This window comes from Eucalyptus grandis, chromosome 6 (assembly GCF_016545825.1).
Source record: "Eucalyptus grandis isolate ANBG69807.140 chromosome 6, ASM1654582v1, whole genome shotgun sequence".
NCBI classification, from domain to species: Eukaryota; Viridiplantae; Streptophyta; class Magnoliopsida; order Myrtales; family Myrtaceae; genus Eucalyptus; species Eucalyptus grandis.
The window spans coordinates 43884510-43904247 of record NC_052617.1 but is presented as its reverse complement, the minus strand read 5'-3'; the positions used below and the strand labels follow the sequence as shown (position 1 = coordinate 43904247).

The window sequence follows — 19738 nt, the reverse complement described above, 5'->3', positions numbered from 1 at the left end:
TAAAAATCCAATTACAAGAAAGTTTCTCAGATCTCTGGACCTTAATAATTCAATCCACGACTTGGTTAGATTCTCTTGGGCAGTGGGGGGCATGCCATTATCTCTCGAGAGCACCATTATAGGTTATTTCAATTTTTTTGTGGTTCGTGCACACTTTTTGCTTCACATGAGAGAGTACCATAAGATTTCATTGGGGCAGTCGACAGCAGATGCCATTATATATTTATATGTAGGTGGGTTTCTGGGAAGCTGGCCAAGAAATACATTTTGCATATGACCTTGAGAGGGAGAGTACAAAAAATATATCTTACTATATAACAATTTGCTAGGCAGGTCCGCAGATGGCCAACTCCTCATCTGCCATAACCGGCATGTCATTTTCAATTTTCCCTAGAAACTCACGCATTGTCTTTTGAGTCCATTCAATACTGCCGCGACTACAACCCAATCTCTCACAGAAGAGCATTAAAGACATGCCGCCAGAAAAAGAAAAGATCCCTTAATTCAACACCATAGGGCTCTATGCTCTGCTCGTACTCTTCCTTAAATGAGAGAAGGCATTTCACGTTACGGAAATACCACAAGAAAGTGATATGTAACGTAACCGATCAATTAAATGTAAGAACAAATCAAAAATGGTATTCGGTAGAACTAGATTCATAGCAAGCAAGCAAAGATGATCGGTCATTTATTCAAGTCATCATGGTCACGTGATGTTTCCGTTGTATAAAATAAATTATCCCTAAACACAACCAACAAACGCAAAATTATTCAAACACAAGCTAATTGGTCGGACAGACAAGAAGATACGCTATCAGACATGGAAGAATGCCTCTGGACTTAAATGAAATCATGTGCCTGTGTTCTATTCTCCGTGCAAGTCACGTCTCATGAAGTCAAATACAGAAGCTAGGCTATCAGAATACAATTTTCGAGCTTGTCCCAATAATTTTAGAGCAATCACAACCCCAAGAGAAAAAAGAAGGGAAGAGCCAGAGAAAAGGAAAGAATTATACAAGTGAGAGTACAACAAGTATGAAGTAGAAAACTGAAAACCAAAGAGAGTAGAGAAACTAAAGCATCTGGACACATGAGACTACTGGAGAAAATTTCATTTCCTTCAAATGTTTGACGGGTAAATCCTCAAGAAGAGCAGCAACCGACCTTTTTAACTTCTGAGACATCATCCTTTGATCCAACGTTAATGGTTTGTCCTTTAGGAAGAGCTCCAGGGTCATTCCCAGCCTCAAGGGCTTTCCTACTGACTACTCGATGTATTTGGGTGAGCACTTCAGTGAACGCATTCTCAACGTTCATAGACTCGAGCGCAGAGGTCTCCATAAAGAAGGTATTTTCCTTTTCCGCAAATGCCGTGGCATCTTCAGTAGAAACAGCACGTAAATGTCGCAAATCAGCCTTATTCCCCACAAGCATTATAACAATGTTAGAGTCGGTGTGATCCCGCAGCTCCTTCAACCATCTCTCCACGTTCTCGAATGTGACATGACGAGTTACATCATAGACAAGCAATGCGCCAACAGCACCTCGGTAATATGCACTAGTGATTGCTCGGTACCTGTAGCAAAACGGACAAAACTACATTAGTCAATGTAGCCTCATATTGAAATTTCAGTCTATAGCTTGAAAAGTTCTATCATAGCAGAATTTTGAACAAGCACAGAAGCTCAGTACCCAGCCCATAAGTTGGAAATGAAACATCCGGAAGCGGCTTACACTGGATCTTCTGTTCAGATAAAGGCATACTTCATTGCTCTGTTTCATTAGCTCCTATCAATGTATAACCTTCTAATAGCACTATTGCTTTTCTACGAATTTCATTAATCATCAAAAATAAATTTGACCTTGATAAAGTCAGCCTATTAATTCACATCTTCGCCCCCAGCAGCACTTGGTAAGTCTACAGACATGCATCCTACATCTCCAGGTCAACCTAGACAATCCAAAAAACTGGTTGCCCGCCACCGTTTAAACCTCCAGCAATTCTGAAACAGCTTCCCCCACTTAAAATATATGAAGAAACCACTTGATTTCAAAACCATGCAATGTGTCGCACATCAGCAAGTGAATTAGCAATTCGCTCCACTAAAGAATCGAGGCATGCTTAGGGATTAAAAGAACATGCGGAACAACAAAATGACACACCTTCCGAGCACAACCAGAGTAGCACACAGGAACTCAAAATCAAAGTGAATCAACGTGAAACGGGGAATCCATTCTATTTCACTCCGACTTCCATGCGTATGAAAACCATGAATCATTTGTCTTCGCATTCATTAACTTCTCTTTCATCAGACTGCCTCACCTCTTCAAACCTAGAGCCCAAATTTGACTCTCTAACAAACACATAGCCTTTACAGCACCAAATCTACACTCGTCCTAATCAATTGGGACCTGATCACCAAGAACAACTCCTTGTGAACCCGAGTCGCAATGCGATGCCCGGTTACTGTCCGAATCGAGGAGACAAACTCAGTCTGGCGCGCGAAAAATAATCAAGATAATAGACACGACTCCACCGCAACCTGAAGAAGAAAAAGACTGCCTAACCTCCACTTCACTTACATGATACGCCCACCGCAACTAAACGTCAGCATCAATCCAGATCTAAGATTCGCGCTCCAACTCAAAGATCGCATTTTTCCAGATTCGAATTCGACCAATCACAGCACACAAAATCACAGATCCAACGCGATAGAGAAAAGGACAGAGACCCGTGCGACTCGCATCAGACAAAAGCTCCAGAAGATTTTTAGAAAAAGCAAAGAAGAGAAGGGAACACGAGGGAGGCGAATCTCCACCTCTCTTGGCCGGCGGTGTCCCAAATCTGGGCCTTCACGACCTTGTCATCGACGCGGATGCTGCGAGTGGCGAATTCGACGCCGATCGTGGACTTGGACTCCAAGCTGAACTCGTTGCGCGTGAATCTGGACAGCAGATTGGACTTGCCGACGCCGGAGTCCCCGATCAGCACCACCTTGAACAGGTAATCGTAATCGTCGTCGGCCCTGTACCCCGCCCGCCATCCGCCGCGCGAGGGAAATCTTCGCAGCTCCTCCCGCCGGCCGAAACCCCCCTCGATCGGAAACAATAAAAGGAAATTCAAAGATTCCGGCGAGGTCGGATTGGAACGGCCGTGGAGAACGAGGGCGAAATGGAAGAGAAGAGAGACGACCGAGGCATTAGAGGAGAGGCGATGTCAATTTTGATGACTCGGCGACCGACGGTGGTGCTCGATTGTGAAATGAGTTCAGGTGTGTACGCTCGGGCCGGGTCGGAGCGGACCGCTGTTTTTCGTTCTTCCGGGGCGGGCGGGCGGGCTTCGACCCGAACCCGTCGGACTTGCACACCGTCGAAGTCGAATGTGACCGCAGCTTCTCCTTCGTCTCAAGGACTACTCTCTTTTCGAGCCAAAAAACAAAAGGGACTACTCTCTTAGGAACACATATGAACATGGTTCTTTTGAAGTGCTCACGGACGTACTGGAGACCCGTGAGCATTTAAAGAGTTTGTACCTTATGTCGAGAACCCGTTCATTTCGCAAAAATTAATTTAGGAAAAAGTTTTCCGAATTTTAAAGGCGTTTCATTTAAATAAAAAATGAATTAAGCCAAGAAAAATGTTTTACATCGAAGAAAAAAGTCCTTATAAATTACTTTTGAAAAGTGAAAAATATTTTCATCAATTAATCTCTTCTATCTCACACCTTATAAATTCCCATTTCTTCCTCCCCTTTCTTTTTCTTCTTTTCTTTTTTTTTATTCGAACTATTTTTTAATTTGAATTATTTTTAATTTTCTTTTCTTTTCTTCATTTCTCATTTTCTTCTTTCTTGACTAGTCGTCAGACTAGACGAACGTCAAGCTCGGCGATCTCAAACTCGCGCTCATCAATCTAGCAAGCCTCAAGCTTAATACTCGCGCTCGCCAATCTGGGGAACGGAAAATATTTTCCTTACCGAACACCGAAAAGTATTTTCCGAAACATTTTCATGTTAGCTGAACACCATAAAATATTGTCATTTTTCGAAAAAAGACTTCTAGGAAAATATTTTCCAGAAATTGCTCATTTTCCGCGAAATGAACGGATCCTTAGATAGGGGTGATTTGAAAAGGAAATAGATATCTGAATTTTCTTGGAGAAAATAAGAGAGATTGAATTATGAAAACATTTGGATGCTGGTGAGATTTACGCAAGTAGAGGCACAGCCGCACAGGGGTAGGGGTGGATAGAGAGAAGCGGAAGTGCTCTTTAGGATCCATTAAGGGGATTTGATTCTGATGGTGAGCATATAAATTAAGCGTTCTGGTGTCATCATCTTATGATCATAAATAGCATAGAAAACTAGCATAAGAAATGGCAGGTCTACTCCGTTGGCAAGAGACAAGATGAAGGAAAGAAAGGACGCATTATAACATATCATTTTATATACTTAGATATGGATATAAACTATGGTTGCAAATGAGAGAGAAGTAAAGGTTTGCTTCGTAATCCACAATCTCTCTAGATTTGTTCATATTTACACTATACTTGTTAGAAGGGGAGAAGAGAAGGTTCTAAAAACAATCATATTTGGATGAAAGGAAGAGACAAAGAAAAAATTACGAGGAATTATGAGGAATTACGAGAAATTAGGAATGATTGGTCTAGGCAATTTGTTAAAAGCTTAGATCCCTCCAAATATGAAGAATTGAGTTTACCAATCCCTCTTTAGTGCTTTCCCTCCACTTCATTGCAACCTTTACTGCTTCTGCTGGTCCTTATCTTTCCCTCTATCCACATAAGATGGCAATTTTCAGAATCCTCTCTCTTCCATCATCATCCCTCCTCCTAAAACATAGTATTAGGGCAATGAACTTGCAGAAAATACGGGCACTTCACGAATTGATGATGAATATCCAACAATGTAAGTATGAAGTTTGGCGTTCGCTTGTACGGTTTATCAGATTAAATATCACTCAGAATCACTCGGAAGCAACTTAGTATCTTTTGGGGTGAAATTAAAACGGCTAAGCACTCCTCTCATTTGTGAACTCGATCCTTATTTGCTTGTGGCAATGTGATATCCTTCAAAACACACTCCAGTGAGGCTCGGAGAGTTTGTTTGTGTAGTTATTCTTGAGATTATCAGCTTCATGTCCTTAGTAAAGGTAGAAAATCTTCGCTGCGCGCAACATTCCAAGCCCATAATTCGTTCCCGTATAGCGTATGCACGACAAGAATTCACTTTTTCATGCACGCATGTTTTAGACAAGGCAGATCATGAACTCCCAATTCCTTGGTAGTAGCGTTGGACCGTTCTTTTGCGATATCGGCGGGAGTTGCTAAGTACCGGTCGTCGCTAAAATGCACGACAGACGTCGCCTGTGATATCTAAGGAACCTCCATAAGAATGAAAAATAAAATATATATTTTATTTAAAATATTTATATTTATTTATTAAAAAAAAATGACAATTTAGAATCACGCAAGAAGCATGTGGGCACAGGAGGAGCAAAATCTGCGACACGCTTCCAGGTAGGCATATGGTGTAAATGCTTTTTACCCAAACAAGTGACAACTCTCCCCTAACTACCAATTGTATACAGAATACGAACATGAACCTCTTCGTTTGAGCGATCAGATTTGCTCACCGTGTATCCTCCTCGCCTTTTTCAGCCATGAGCACATAAAATGCCGATGAAACTCGCCAACTAGAGAACAACACGGTGAGAGTCATGCCTGTTTCGGCTGAAAGCTTGACTGAAGCCTGACAGAATTTCGCAAGTGCGTTCGCAAGAACAATAACAAGTCCTTATTAGTTCCCTCTTCTAAACTATCGCAAACCTTTACAACGTATTCAAACTCTTGCCCATACATATGAGCAGCACATGCGGCCTTGTAAGTTAGGAGCTGTATCTTGCCTGCAGGGAAAAGGCAAATGTAAAAATAAAATTATCTAGAATGAACCATGGGAAACTGATAAAATTTGACTCGGACTAAAATCAATTGAAGACCAGCAAAAACAACCACTGGCTAAATAATTAAACTCAAACAAAGTCAAATATTGCACTTCTTGATTTTTAATCAGTTGTCACTCTTATCTCATGGAGTTGCACAATTCATCATCGTGGCCAGTTTATGTTGTAAACATCCTATTGTCAGAATACTATCCCCATTGATAAGAGGCTAATCATGCAATACAGTACCTTTAATCTTTTAAGACATGAGTTACTAAAAAATTTATCATGCCTACGAAACCAGGTTTCAAATCTCCTTTTGGTAAGTATCTGAGAATATACACACTTAAATGGCACATTCAACATTAATATGCACAGTCAACAAAGCCTAATTAAGGTATTATACATAACATGACATCACAAACCATGCAGACATCTCAGAGATAAATCAGATGAATTACCAGCTGCAATCTCTGTTTCAAGGATACTATAGCTGAAATGACGCATCAACCACCACCTGCACCGGAACCTCCAATTCTTGCGCAAGTCACCCTTCAGGAAATGGTCAGGGATCCGATTAAAACAAACAGAATAGTTTTGCCTAATTCCACCTTCTTTACCATCCAGATGCACTGACATGCAATCCTCTTCATGCCTAGCAAGCTTGAGGAAACACATTGCAAATTCTCTCCATATCTGGTGTTCAGCATACGTAGCATCCAGATGCAGAGAGATCATTTCCAGCATGGATCCAGGATGATAATCTCCTGCAAGTTATGAAGGGACCTTAAGTTATAAAGCTTATCGAGGAAAAGTGCCTTCTGCTTTGGACAGATGCCATCACAGCAACTTCCTATGAATGAAATAATCCACCCCTAACCATGTCAATAATAGCTTATGAAAGAAGAAAAACAAAAGCAGCTGGACAATACATCTGTCAGGAAATAATCTCACAATGCACAATTTTCCGCATATCAAAACAAAAAATGTCAAGAGTCCCAAGACAAAATCGTTAGATAAAATTTAAGTTCCCGTCGTCAGAAACTAATAACCATTTAAACCCCAATTTGGCTGCAAAGAACATCTTAGCCCACCTTATGAGAGAGATGTGCAGTATGGTAAAAATTTCCTGTGTCTTTACCTACATTTGGTTAAATTTTTTGAAAAATTGGGCGATGGGGATTAACAGCAAGGCTCATCGACATACCACTTTGATGCATAGTGACAAGCCTTGCCACTGAATGGTAGCACGCTGGATCCTTCTTTAAGATTTCTTCATAACATGATGAGAGCTCGACAACATTTTCATGAGCAAAATGTTCCAACAGAGCAGCTCGCACTCTAATCAAATTCAAATGTTAGTTTCCACAGAAAAAGGCAGACATTGATAAAGAAATGATGATACTTAGCAAGAAAACGCTAAGGAACAAATCCAAATTATAACATTAAGTCCTACGGATTCAGTAAAATGGTGTATGTTACTTCCAACTTTGTTTGCTTGTATCCAAACCTAAACTTGTGATAGGACAGCAGTACCTAAAAGGAAGAGCAGTATCTGCATGATGACAGACCTCATCGAGCACATTGAATGCCTCATCTACTTGTCCGCCGATCAGCAGCAACTAACAGAAAGTTGCAAAAAATCAAATGAGATTCTTGCAACATGATAGAGAAGCAAGTGACAATGTGCATACATACAAAAACTACTTAACCAGCCAGGGGAGAAACCCAATAGTCTTAACCATTTCATCAACACAACAAAGTTCTAACTGCAGATGAGAAGGGAATGCCGTAATAAATTTGTTCAGGCAAGGCAGAGGCAATGTGCAAAGAAAGCAGACAAGAACTCCATCTGTTTTAGATCAAAAAGTTTAAAGCACTTTGGAGCTGTAATATAAAATGAGCATCAACATAAGGCAATGCACTAATGGATAGGATCAGGATGACCACTATAAGGGTGAGAAAGATTCTTTCAAAAGTATTTCACAAGATATTTCTGGAGTCTACATCAAACAAACTTTTGCTACACCTGAATCAGAGGAAGTAGGGCATCTGATGTTGCGGGTGATGAATCAAGAGCTAGTCGCAAATACTTTACTGCATCCTTGTAGACATCATTAAGCTTCACCGGCTGCCACCCCTCAGAATTCTTGATGTTTTGTGGCAGTCTTATGGGCAACAGCCATGAATCCAGGCCAACTATTTAAAGACCATGAGAAACGCTCTCAAGAATCAATGAAGAATCCAAAAACTTTTAATAGACTGTAGCAAGTGAAAGCAATATAGGACAAAGATGTTAGCATTTTATATTAAAGTAATGCTACGAAGTGATGTGACGGCATGAGTGGTATATAAAGGAGAGTAAGATTGGTCTACAAAGTTGATTACAAAGTGATTTGACAGAATGCAAGTGGATATATAAGCAAATTGAACATATTCAACACCCGATTGAATCAGCCATCTCATTCAGGCACCAATTTCAAAAACTAATATTATTACAAATACTACCTATTCTTTTCTGAATAATAGGATGCTTAATTTCCAAATACAATAGTGAAGCATTCTGTTACACCACAAGTAATATGCCTGGCATGAAATCAAGTGTTTAGGCTGACCAACACAGTAAAACTATGGTCGAAAAATTGCACCACTCACCTAGATCAGATAAAGAAGAAGCACAATGTACATTTCCAACATCAGTAGGCTGTGGGGCTTCATCTTCAGTAGAATTCAAATAAAATCGTTGTGATTGCTCCTCCTCCAAATTATCCTCAACCTTCACAGGGACTTTTGTAGGTCTTTCATAATTAGTATCCACCGATATCCTTTTATCCTTCATGACAGAAGTATCAGAATTGCATTGTAAGGATGTGCTGGCCTCGCAACTATAAACGGGAGGATATCCCTCTGAGTTCCTAGCTGAAATGTCAAATCTTTCCTCCGACATCATAGTTTGTTGACAAGCATTAGTTCGCAAATCTATCATTTGCATGTCTGTTGGGATACTCAAATACCAACTTTGATAGCATGTCAAACCCAATATCAGATTTGCAGTTGAATCTGTCCCAAGTTCGTTTTGCGTGAGCCTGAGAAAACACAAGGGTATGTCAATAAAATAAAAGATTTCAATCTTTTTTATCTAATGTAACCTTCAAGATGCGTGTTCATTACGCCTTGATTTGTAAAGCTTTTTTTATACTAAGTAAAGCCGCATTAAAGAGGTGGCACCTTCCAACTAAGTCCTTATCAATGCACAATACTAACAAGTCTTGCAAATCCAAAAGCATGTCACTGTCCTTTGTCTTGCCACATCATTCAGAAAATATTAACTAAGGCACAAGGCGCATGAATCAAGGGATGACTATTCCTGAGTGGATTCGAGTTTTAATGAAATTTCCATATTTAAAGGGAAGCCAGTCATCAAGGATAAGTAACACATCATTTCAGGAGAGAGAAAAAATCATACCATAGAGCATTCTGATGCGCTCTCTCAATTTCCCCTTGAGTAAGAAAAAAGAGGATGAACTCCAAATGAACTGCAAGCCAATCCTGCCCACAAAAACGACCAAATATTAATAAGAGTCTGCTGACTGCAGCAGAAATAGAAACACTCAAGGAACTTAAAACCATTTCATTCCAAATTATATAAAAATAGTATGAGGAAAGAAGGTCAAAATAATGTCTTCAGACACAAAAATTTCAAAAGATACCTGCGATTGGCAATTTTTTTTCGATCCTATCCTTGCCATCCAAGCATCGTAAATCAGCTTGATCCTAGTGGAATTGATACGCTTGGCTTCTATATGCTCGAGGACCTCCATTAGCACCTGAAAAACACGGCATCACATTGCGCCTGTACACAATATTTCGCAAGAGAAGCAACTCCAAATACCAAGGTTAACTGCTATTAAAGAAAAAAAAAGGAGGGGGGGAGCCACCACTAATTTTAGCCTTTGTACTCTGAGAAGCTGATTGCAAATTACTACTCAGCAATTCCATCTCCAAATTACCATGCAACCAAAGTGACTTCTTCTCCACAATTCCGGAGCCGAAAGCAATCACGAAGCAGCAATTCTACCCTTTGCACGTTAACTTTTTTTCTCTCCTCGCCATATGACAGCACTCTCCTTTATTCTTAACTAATTTTCCCCAATTCCGTCACAAAACAATCATCGCAAAACAAAATACAATCCAACAACAACCGAATAGATCAGAGAATAAATTTGGGCCTCACCGAATACTTGAGCCGATTGAGCTCGGGACACTTCTCCTGGCACGTCGCCTTCAAAAGCACGCTCAGGACCCCGCTCGCCTCGGCCCAGCGCTGCCGCCTCACGAGCTTCCGCAGGAGCCGAGTCAACCTGCGGCGATTCTCCGACCGCAAGCTCCCCCCGCCGAGGCCGAGGGCGTACGACGGCTTCGTCAAGGAAAGCATGATCCTCTTGAGCAGTCTCCTGTCGCCCGCTAAGCCAGCGCCACCGCAGACATCGGCTTCCGCGCCCGCCCGCGACTTCCTCTTGCGGCTCCCCTTGGCCTCCTCGACGGCGCCGTCGGCTTCCACTTCCATCGCATCGTCGTCGAATTCGAGCATGGCTGAAACGGCCGCCGGCGGTTCCTAGATACCGACGATCGGAACGGCGTGGGGTTTTGGCGAAGACGACGCGAGGATCCGCAAATTGCAACGGATGTTTCTTTTGGCGCGATCTGACTTTTATATGTTCGCGGGGGAACCCTAGCGGGGTCCGGGGTTTAAGCGATTTTCTCTTTTCCCCGTATTTTTCCCGAAAAAAAAATTAATTCCCTCACTTATACCAAAATTTGCAAAATTTCCTAAAATAAATTTTTTGAATGCTGAGATTTATATTACTTAGATATCAATTTTGTTGAACACCCATGTAAAAAAAGTTTATGATTTCCAATTTTATATCCTTCTCGTATTACGATCGATTAATATATAGGAAATCAACATATTTCTCAATTGAATATGATTGAAAAGTGTTGCAAAGTACTTGTTAACAAAGCTCTTTAGTTATTTGTATGATATATAAAATAATAAAATTTTTATCACTTGTTGTCTTCAAATTTGATAACCACTAATAATAAGTTTTAGAACTTGATTATCAAATTTGTCAGATTTAGTCTTTAGACATCAAATTGAAATTTTGATCTCATTACCTCAGCAAATTGTTAAGACCTCGCTAAATGTTCGAGTCAATAAAGATCAAGCCTTCAAACCCTCAAATATAATATCAATAAAGGAATTAAAGATGGTGCTATCTAAACCGAGGTAGAGCCACTCAAAGCCTTGGATCATGCTTATGTGAAGAATCAGTATAGTATATTAGTATGTGACTTGAGATCAATCTATTGAGTCATCAAATTGCATTCAGAGTAGAATTAAGTTTCATGTTGTTTTGAGTGGAGATTACACCATTAAAGCCTTAAAATGATCATTTTTTTATTCCTAAAGGAAAAGAATCACAAGGGTCTCGAGAGATTATACCCCTTTATTATATCAATGAGATGTAATATAAAATCCTCTGTTCGGATATCATTATGTAAACTTTTATGTGTTTGGCATAATTGAGCAACATAAATTTTTCTGCTTAAAAGAAGAAATTAACGAATCTATCATTTCCTATCCAGAAAAAAAGAAAACGAATTTCTCCATTAATGTAAATTTTCTCGATGTATTGTACTGAATCGTCTTGAGAAGATTGGTCACGACGAGGGTGCTCGGCTCAAAAAATTAGAACCAATGGCACGCTGGTCCCAAACATGTTATTTCACCGCAGCTGCATCCTTCGTTCGTGTCGGACTAATGTGTTTGACGTTTCTAGTTTGAGGACACTCCACCAACTTCACAAGACCGAACATGCAAAATTATCGATCAAACGTTTTGTCAACAGATGGGAAAGAGGGAGGAGGCAAAGTTGGGGCGGGGGCGGGGGCGGACAGATTGTCACGTGAAAGTGTCTGTAGCAGCCAAAAGAAGAAGAAAGCAGAAAAACAAAACCCAAAGCTCCCCGTCCTCTCCCAGCTCATCCTCCCTACAATCCTACACCTCCTGCCTGCATCCATATGCAATCTCGGCACGTCCCGACCAGCACTGCGATCTAGCGCCGTACGTCAAAATCCCACCTTCGACCTCAGAGGACGAGGGTCGACCGAGAGAGGGGTTGAGGCCCCCGTGAGAATTTGAGGGGAAGAGGGGTCCTACGGCACGTGGTGGCGAGATTCCAGCAGTGAATAAACAAAAGAGGAGAAAGGGGAGTCGCGCGAGTCGCGCGACTTTTGAAGGGAGGGATACCCATTCTTTCCTCCTCACCAGCTGGAGCTAGCTGTGACCCCGTCCCCTCCCCATGTGACCTGCGACAAATACAGTAAACTAATGTCCGACGCACCCCTATACCCAGAGAGAGAGACAGAGACAGAGACAGAGAGAGAGTTCTTTTATTGTAACCTTGACGAAGAATGACATTATCAACATACCTCGACGTTCGTGTCTGATTCTCTCTCTCTCTCTCTAAACCCTCTCTGAATCTCTCCCGTTCGTGATCTCGACCAGCTCCGATTGCCGGTCCGCTTCGTTTCGTTTCGTTTCGTTTCGTTGGTCTTGGCATTCTTTCGTGAGTTGAAGTCTCGACATTGCAGATTGCCAGACTGCAAATTGCATGGCGCAACCACCGCCACCCCATGTATCCCACCACATCGCCCCGAACTGGCCTCCTTTCCCCCACCCCGGCGCTAATGGCGGCGCTGGCGGCGGAGGCGGCTGCCAGCCTTCGTGGGTCGACGAGTTCCTCGAGTTCTCGTCCACGAGGCGTGGGGCCCACCGGAGGTCGGCGAGTGACTCGATCGCCTTCCTCGAGGGCGGGGAGTACCAGAATTCAGTCCGCCACAACGGCGGCTACGGCGGCTTCGACCGCCTGGACGACGAGCAGCTCATGTCCATGTTCTCGGAAGATGGGAGCATGACCGTCACCGTCGCCGCGCTGCCACCCCCACCCTCCTCTTCCGCCCCGTCCACACCGTCGGATCAGAACAGCAACAGCGAAGAGATCAAGCCGGCCCCGGCAAATGCAGACCCCACAATGCGAAGACAATCGCCTAAGACCAAGCCTGGAACGTTGGAGGCGGATAGTTCGTGCAAGGCCGCTCAAGCTTCCTCCAATGCCGATGCCGTTTTCGACCCAAGACGGGTTAAGAGGTAAAACGAAACGAGGAAAAACATCCATTGACGTATCGAATGTTGGTCAATCCATGAGATGTAAAAATAAATTTTTTGTCAAATGTCAGGATTTTAGCAAATCGGCAATCTGCTCAGCGGTCGAGGGTGAGGAAATTGCAGTACATTTCGGAGCTGGAACGGAGCGTAACCACGTTGCAGGTACGCCATTAATTCTTTTCGGCATCTAACTCTACTTATTTACGACAACTCGAGAGAACATCCATGCCGTGAGCTGCCGTGGTTGTTCTCGAGTTATAATGAGCGTAGGAGCTACACCGTATGTGCAGAGCGAAGTATCGGAGTTGTCGCCCCGAGTCGCGTTCCTGGACCATCAACGCCTGATTCTGAACGTGGACAACAGCGCTCTCAAGCAACGGATCGCCGCCTTGGCTCAAGACAAGATTTTCAAAGACGGTAAGCAACTCCGACCTCCGACCTCCCACCTTTCATTACGCTTGCAGATTCATACGCATCATGCACGAGCACACCGTAGCAGAATGGCGACGCCGCATGTCGATCGAACGATGTGCGCCTATCCTCGTCATATTCAATGTCGAGCACTTTTGCTTTTGGACAAAAACATATGTTAAGATATTAATTAAAAAATAATAAAAAAAAAGGTGGGCTATATTGCGTCTTTTTTATCTGTCAGCTCAACAAGAAGCACTGAAGAAGGAAATAGAGAGATTGAGGCGGGTGTATCAGCAGCAAAATGTCAAGAAGACGGCCGACGTGACGGCCACCACCAATCCATCTTCGCCGACATGGGATCCACCGGAGAGATCCGACAACAACGGATCAAAGGATAAGGACCAACTCCTCCACCATCAAAATTGAAAAAAGGGAAGGAGGGTCCCCTCGATTGGGGCCATCCCGATCGCACGGTGCGGGTTCCTATCCTTCCCCTAAAATAAAGAGAGAGAAATTCAAATGGCAAAGCCCTTTTCTTTCAATTCTCCCCCCTCGAGCAATCATTATTATACTTGTTCTCAAGCCCTTTCGATTTTTCAGACTTCGGGTTCGAATATTGGACATCAATGGGTAAATATTGTAGCAAAAGAGCAATTATTTGTAATGAAATTATTGTGAATGTCTATCTTTAACTATGTTCTAAATCTACACATCAGTCGTTGTTTTCCCTTCTTATGGTGTGTTTTACTGCAGCGGATCAAAGGATTCATTCATTTGAATAGATATGTATGGAGGTATCTGTTAGGATGACTACTTTCATGTGAATCGGACTTCTCGTGCATAAGATAACGTGAATGTAATCAAATCGACGATATAGTCATGAATTGGATAGAATAAATGGGAGAACTAACAAAATGAGCAAAAGGAATGTGACGTTTTAAATTTTTTGACCTGTGCTCTGACAATATGCCAATGTTGGCCATATATTTGTTTTCAAAAGTTTAAATCGCCGAGAATTGAACTCCATATTACATCTTTGTTGCTCCGACCATGGTCCTTTTTGTACTGTATTGGACTCTAGTTCGCAGCATGAATCGTCGCCTCGGGAAATAAGTGCAAAATTCATGCACGATTGAGCCCATGATATGGGCTAGGAGTTAGCCCAGATTGAATGTGCGATAATCCAGCTTAGGCCCGTTACGTTGAGCTCCACGATCCAGCTTGGCTATTCTAATTTTAGGCCTTCCCAAAAGTGGCAATTTTATGAACAGCTTTTCTTTTCATTATCTATCCCGATCAGAAAAAAAGGTTGGTGGAGATATTTCCGACCCAGGATGGAGAAAATCTCGACTCTTGATGAAATGTATGACTCTTACATCTAATCAAACCACTCTTGGTTGTCCGTCCTTGGTTGGATACAGTGTGATATTAGATGGTATGAGATAAAATATACCGATGTTTATTTTGTCTGGTGATTCTACTAATACAATAGTAAAAAATAAAGATGAACGATGAAAATTATCGCCGTAATCTATGGACTCATTTGATTCAATATGGAACAGGATTTCTCAAGGAATAGTACTCCGATTCCCTTGTTTTTCATGTTTGGATAAGAAAGGTGTATGGAGATAAATTTGGCATAGGAATAGGATTACTTTGCTTCACCGTCTAGATTCCATGTTCACCTCCCATAACAACAAAGCCAGCCAACTCCACTGCAGACAGCTGTCGAGACCGATCACTGCTGGTCGCCAATTGCCAATAGCGGTCACCGACGGCCGCAACAAACGTCGATCACTAGCGATCACCGGCCTTCTGCCATCGCGATAACAGTTCTTCAACGGACCCGAAGTTGTCTTATCAAGCAGGTGATGGGAAGCGTGCGACCCGTGGTTGGTGGCACCTAGATTATTAGGATGGGATATAAAGCAAACCCATCTCACTAGTGCTCCAGGGGTAGGTCCTCCTAGGCCCGTGATGCAAATGGAGCCCGATATTTACGATCATTTTTTTTTTTTTTTGCGGTGGAAAAGAAGGTTTGGTAGTGGGCAGTCAAGGGAATTTGGAAAGTAGGTTGGGAATTTGGAATTTGTCGCCGCGAACCGTCCTGTCCGGTTCTTTTCAACGCCCTGTCGGAGCGGTTAGTCCGTCATGCATATTGCATGGGCCAGTCGCGCACCGGCAGTTAATAAATAGTAAAGGAGATATGGTCATATGTCCATCCTTCAACCGCCCCGACCTCCCACGCGATGCTTTTTTCACTTTGACCCCCGCGTGTCCTGCGCACCGCGACCCACGGATGAAGACGGCAGCGAAAGTGGTTGTCCGAGTGGCTGCCTATTCTTCGTATGCGGTTGCTTTTTTCTTTTTGTGTCTAGTCGATTTCGTGTGCCGGCCCATCGGCTGCTCCCACATGTTGTGTGTTGAAGAGAGCACCGCCACTCTCTCTCCTTCTCTCTAAAATTCTCTGGCAAAAATCCATCAAGAAAAGCTGCCCCACTTCTAGACTTCTCCAAAGAAATCTAGTTGTCAAGCTATAATAAAATAATACTTGTAGATTGGTGTAGAAAGCCAGCAGGGTCACCCGACTTTTCATCCTATAAATAGGGGCAACTCGCTCCTCCGTGTGCGTGAGTAAGAAGTCCAAGAGGTGTGCGTGGGTGTAGAGTGTGGCGTGAGCGTAGGGTAAAATAGTGGTCTCCATTGTGTAGGCATAAGAGCCTATAAAAAGAGTGTAAGGACACGATTAGGGCACGAGCGCCCTTGCACGCGCGCTCTGGCTTCTAGATATTTTAACGTGCACCGTTGAAATCCACTTAATTGATCGAAGTTCGCAGTTGATCGTTGCGAAAACTTTGGTAGTTTCTGTGTGAGGGGGGTCTAGACTTGTGATGGGTCATTTGTGTGCTCACCCGTCAGCTGTTCCAACAAAAGCGGTTGTCTATTTTTCACATCCTCGACTCATGGCTATACTTAGGCATTACGGCTATATAATAAAATTTGTGCACAAATGACACGTAATCTTCGACTCCACACATATTTAATTTACATTTGCAGAGATCATTTGGTATGATCCGATTGGTGAGACGTGTATTAATTTCCTCAACTATAGATTCACATTGACAATAAGGGATCAATAAAAAATTTACTTTATTGCGATTTTAGTTCGAGCAACAATTGGTCCGACACTTTGATCTCCCTAGAGGTACAAAAGTTTGGATTCCCTTTTCAATTGGATATATCCCTAAATTAATACCAAATACTCTTGGACTCCATGCTACCCATATTTAATTTAAAATTGCAGAGATCATTTGGTAATGATTTGATTGGTGAGATGTGCGTTAATTTCTTCAATCGTAGATTCACATTGATAATAAGGGATAGATAAAAAATTTACTTCATTGCGATTTTATTTCAAGCAACAATCGGACCGGCACTTTGATCTCTTTGAAGTATAAAAGTTTGGATCCCCTTTTCAGTTGGGTCTACCCCGAACTTAATACTAAAATCATGCACTTAAAGGATGAAACGGACCGTACGAAACTTGCCTTAGAGGAAATGGATTAGATCGCGCACGGCTCGCCGTAAAGAGAATGAATCGGACCATTTAGTTCTGCTCCTGCCAAACTAATAAATTAAAACCCCTGCAGCAGCAGCGCATTCAATTTAGATCTACGTGATGAACTTCTGTCTCAAGGTGCAGCGCCATCAATTTCATGTAGAGAAGCGACTCGGTAACGGATGAGTAATTTGGACCGTTGACTTTTATTACCAGCCATTGATTTCTCTGTCGCATTAAAGCCTGTTCGTTACATTTTCTACCTCTAGCTAGACAAGTACCATATAATTCCTCGACATATTGCATTAATAATAATCCGATCACAAATCTCATAATTAAACTAATTTAGTCATAAATGCTTTTACATTAATATCAATTAAGTTCACCCAATTAATTTAGTTAATAAATTAATATTACTAATATGTATTTTTATTTTTTTTTTTTTTTTGGTCCTACTCTAATCCTACTCTAATATGACACGGTCGATATTAACGTGGATAATTTTAATAATTTCTTAATAAAATTTTCAATTTTTATAATTTTCCCCTTTTTTCATTCTATTACTTTTGGCTTGTGGCCAAAACTCGGCCATGGTTGCCAACCAACCACAAGCAAGGGTTGCCCTCATTGAATCTGGTAACGGCTACCCTCAGTGGCAAATGATTGGTCATAGGCTAAAAAGAAGGAAAAGGAAAAAAATAAAAAAAAAAAAAAAAATTGAAAAAATGTAAACAATTATTCACATCAATACCAATTGTATCACGTAAAATGTATGGCATTTACATTAGTAATTTACAGCCTAAAATGACTAAATGAATTCAATTGGTAAAGCATGAACAAATTTAAAATCAACGTGGCACAATAGAAAGTATTAGGATTAACTTAATATTAATATAATAGATTTATGACTCTTTTTTTTTATATATATTTTTCCCACTCTAGCCACAGTTTTGATTTTTTTTCCCCACATTTCTCGAAACAAAATGACACAACTATATACATTTTCACAAGTTGATGTCATGCACTTCTAAAGAATTTGAAGCGTTGCAAGCCGTACAAAAGTCAAGCATATAATATATATATATAGTATGTCGTCCGTGATGTTGCGTGCTTTGAAGAATTTGGAACGCTTCGCAGCGAAGAAAAGTAAGATAAGGAGTCCCAAAAGTGGACTCCTTTCATTACCTAAAAAAGTGCCCCCACTGTTGCCGGAAGTGAAGGCGAGACAGGTCCGGAACGCCATCATCCCCGCCTCCACCTCACGAGATCATTTGAGAAAACGGATGATTACTCGATGAGAAGCCCAAAAAAGGGGAAAATCAAATATCCGTGTGGACCCAACCACGACTCGCTCCTTGCCCTTTTCGAAATGATGATGCGATCGGACGGTGAGTGAGCCCCCACCGCAGCTTCGGGCCCTGGAGATCGTGGAGCTCGGGCTGCATCTGCCGGTCATCATCCGAAACGACGCGGATCTGATCGCATGCGGATCAAATATTCTTTCGAAATTAAAATTAATTTACAAGGCTCTTGAGACATCCTGCGGCGTAAACAAACAAACGAAAGAGAATCGTACTTGTCACTTTCACTCCACCCCACTACGTCGCCGTGCTTCTTTCGTTTCGATGACAGAACTACAAATAATCGGCGATTAAAAATAATATCGAAAATCCGACATCACGCGGGCTCTCCACGTACTGAAGCGTGATGTGCATTAGTTTCCTCAACTGATGCTTCACATTTTTCAGTTGGAAAATCACATCGACTGTAAGGGATCGATGAAAAATTTGCTTCCCTGCCATTTAGTTCAAGTACCAATTGGACCGATACTTTTGATCCGTTTGAGATATAAAAGCCTGGATTATTTTTCCAAATTGGTTTATCCCTATATTAAGGCTCTGTTTATTTCACGAAAAATAATTTATAGAAAATATATTTTTTTCATTTTTTGACTTATCTATTATTTTGTTATTATAATAATAAAGTCGAATATATTCACATCATATTAAATACGTTGTTTAGTATAAATAGTATAAACAAACTAAAAATTCTACAAACGAATATGTTAAAAATCTCTCATAACACTTTACCTACTTTTTTATTTTATTTTCCTATCTTTTTTTAATTAATTTATTTTTATTTCTTTCTTCCCCTTCCATCATTCTCTACTAAACTGTTATTAAATAGTAAATTGTACTAATATACCTAAAATACTAAAATACCTTAAATATGTGATCAATATAAATATATATTTATATTTATATTTGAATTTATATTATAAAATATAATTAGTTTTGAATATATAAATAAAAATAATATTTAATTAAAATAGCTAAATTATTATTTTTTGTTATATTGAATTTCTTATATTAGAATTCAAATATTAATTATATTCAAATATAATTTTAATTTTGTTAATTTGAGATTTTTGTTATTCGATAAAAATAACTTTCCAATTATTAATATTATAAATCATATCCACTTTTATCCCATCTCCTCAATGAGATAATTTTATTCAGTTTATATCCCTTATATTTATCTTCATGATGCTTTGAGCAGGCATCAAATGCATGATAGGAT

The 19738-nt window shown here is 41.1% G+C and overlaps 3 protein-coding genes across 3 annotated transcripts; 1 reads left to right on the top strand and 2 right to left on the bottom strand.

The window, feature by feature from the left end:
* Positions 1–821: 821 nt before the first annotated feature.
* LOC104450106 (ras-related protein RABA1f) lies at positions 822–3217 on the bottom strand (the record flags this gene model as incomplete). The annotated part of the gene is made up of 2 exons (XM_010064538.3): positions 822–1576; positions 2820–3217. Coding segments are annotated over 2 exons (831 nt in total), but the record flags the coding sequence as incomplete, so codon positions are not given.
* Positions 3218–5536: 2319 nt separating this feature from the next.
* On the bottom strand, positions 5537–10655 carry LOC104450105. Its single transcript, XM_010064537.3, has 9 exons — positions 10192–10655; positions 9668–9784; positions 9424–9506; positions 8613–9043; positions 7987–8156; positions 7494–7579; positions 7165–7298; positions 6419–6724; positions 5537–5921 (listed from the first exon to the last, which is right to left on the bottom strand). The coding sequence occupies exons 1-9, from the start codon at positions 10546–10548 to the stop codon at positions 5734–5736; spliced, it is 1872 nt and encodes a 623-aa protein (XP_010062839.2). The 5' UTR covers positions 10549–10655; the 3' UTR covers positions 5537–5733.
* Positions 10656–12288: 1633 nt separating this feature from the next.
* On the top strand, positions 12289–14249 carry LOC104452067 (basic leucine zipper 6). The gene is made up of 5 exons (XM_039315310.1): positions 12289–12537; positions 12612–13167; positions 13257–13347; positions 13476–13602; positions 13841–14249. The coding sequence occupies exons 2-5, from the start codon at positions 12632–12634 to the stop codon at positions 14023–14025; spliced, it is 939 nt and encodes a 312-aa protein (XP_039171244.1). The 5' UTR covers positions 12289–12537; positions 12612–12631; the 3' UTR covers positions 14026–14249.
* Positions 14250–19738: the final 5489 nt, after the last annotated feature.

What these genes read in the sequence shown, in the direction of transcription:
- LOC104450105 (XM_010064537.3), bottom strand. Translation starts at nt 10,548, where the DNA reads ATGCTCGAATTCGACGACGATGCGATGGAAGTGGAAGCCGACGGCGCC. An exon ending in TCAATCGGCTCAAGTATTCG is followed by an intron (nt 9,785 to 10,191) that starts GTGAGGCCCAAA and finishes CGTGTTTTTCAG; the next exon opens with GTGCTAATGGAGGTCCTCGA. An exon ending in TGTCACTATGCATCAAAGTG is followed by an intron (nt 6,725 to 7,164) that starts GTATGTCGATGA and finishes CATAACTTGCAG; the next exon opens with GAGATTATCATCCTGGATCC.
- LOC104452067 (XM_039315310.1), top strand. Translation starts at nt 12,632, where the DNA reads ATGGCGCAACCACCGCCACCCCATGTATCCCACCACATCGCCCCGAAC. An exon ending in GACCCAAGACGGGTTAAGAG is followed by an intron (nt 13,168 to 13,256) that starts GTAAAACGAAAC and finishes GTCAAATGTCAG; the next exon opens with GATTTTAGCAAATCGGCAAT. An exon ending in GGAGCGTAACCACGTTGCAG is followed by an intron (nt 13,348 to 13,475) that starts GTACGCCATTAA and finishes CCGTATGTGCAG; the next exon opens with AGCGAAGTATCGGAGTTGTC.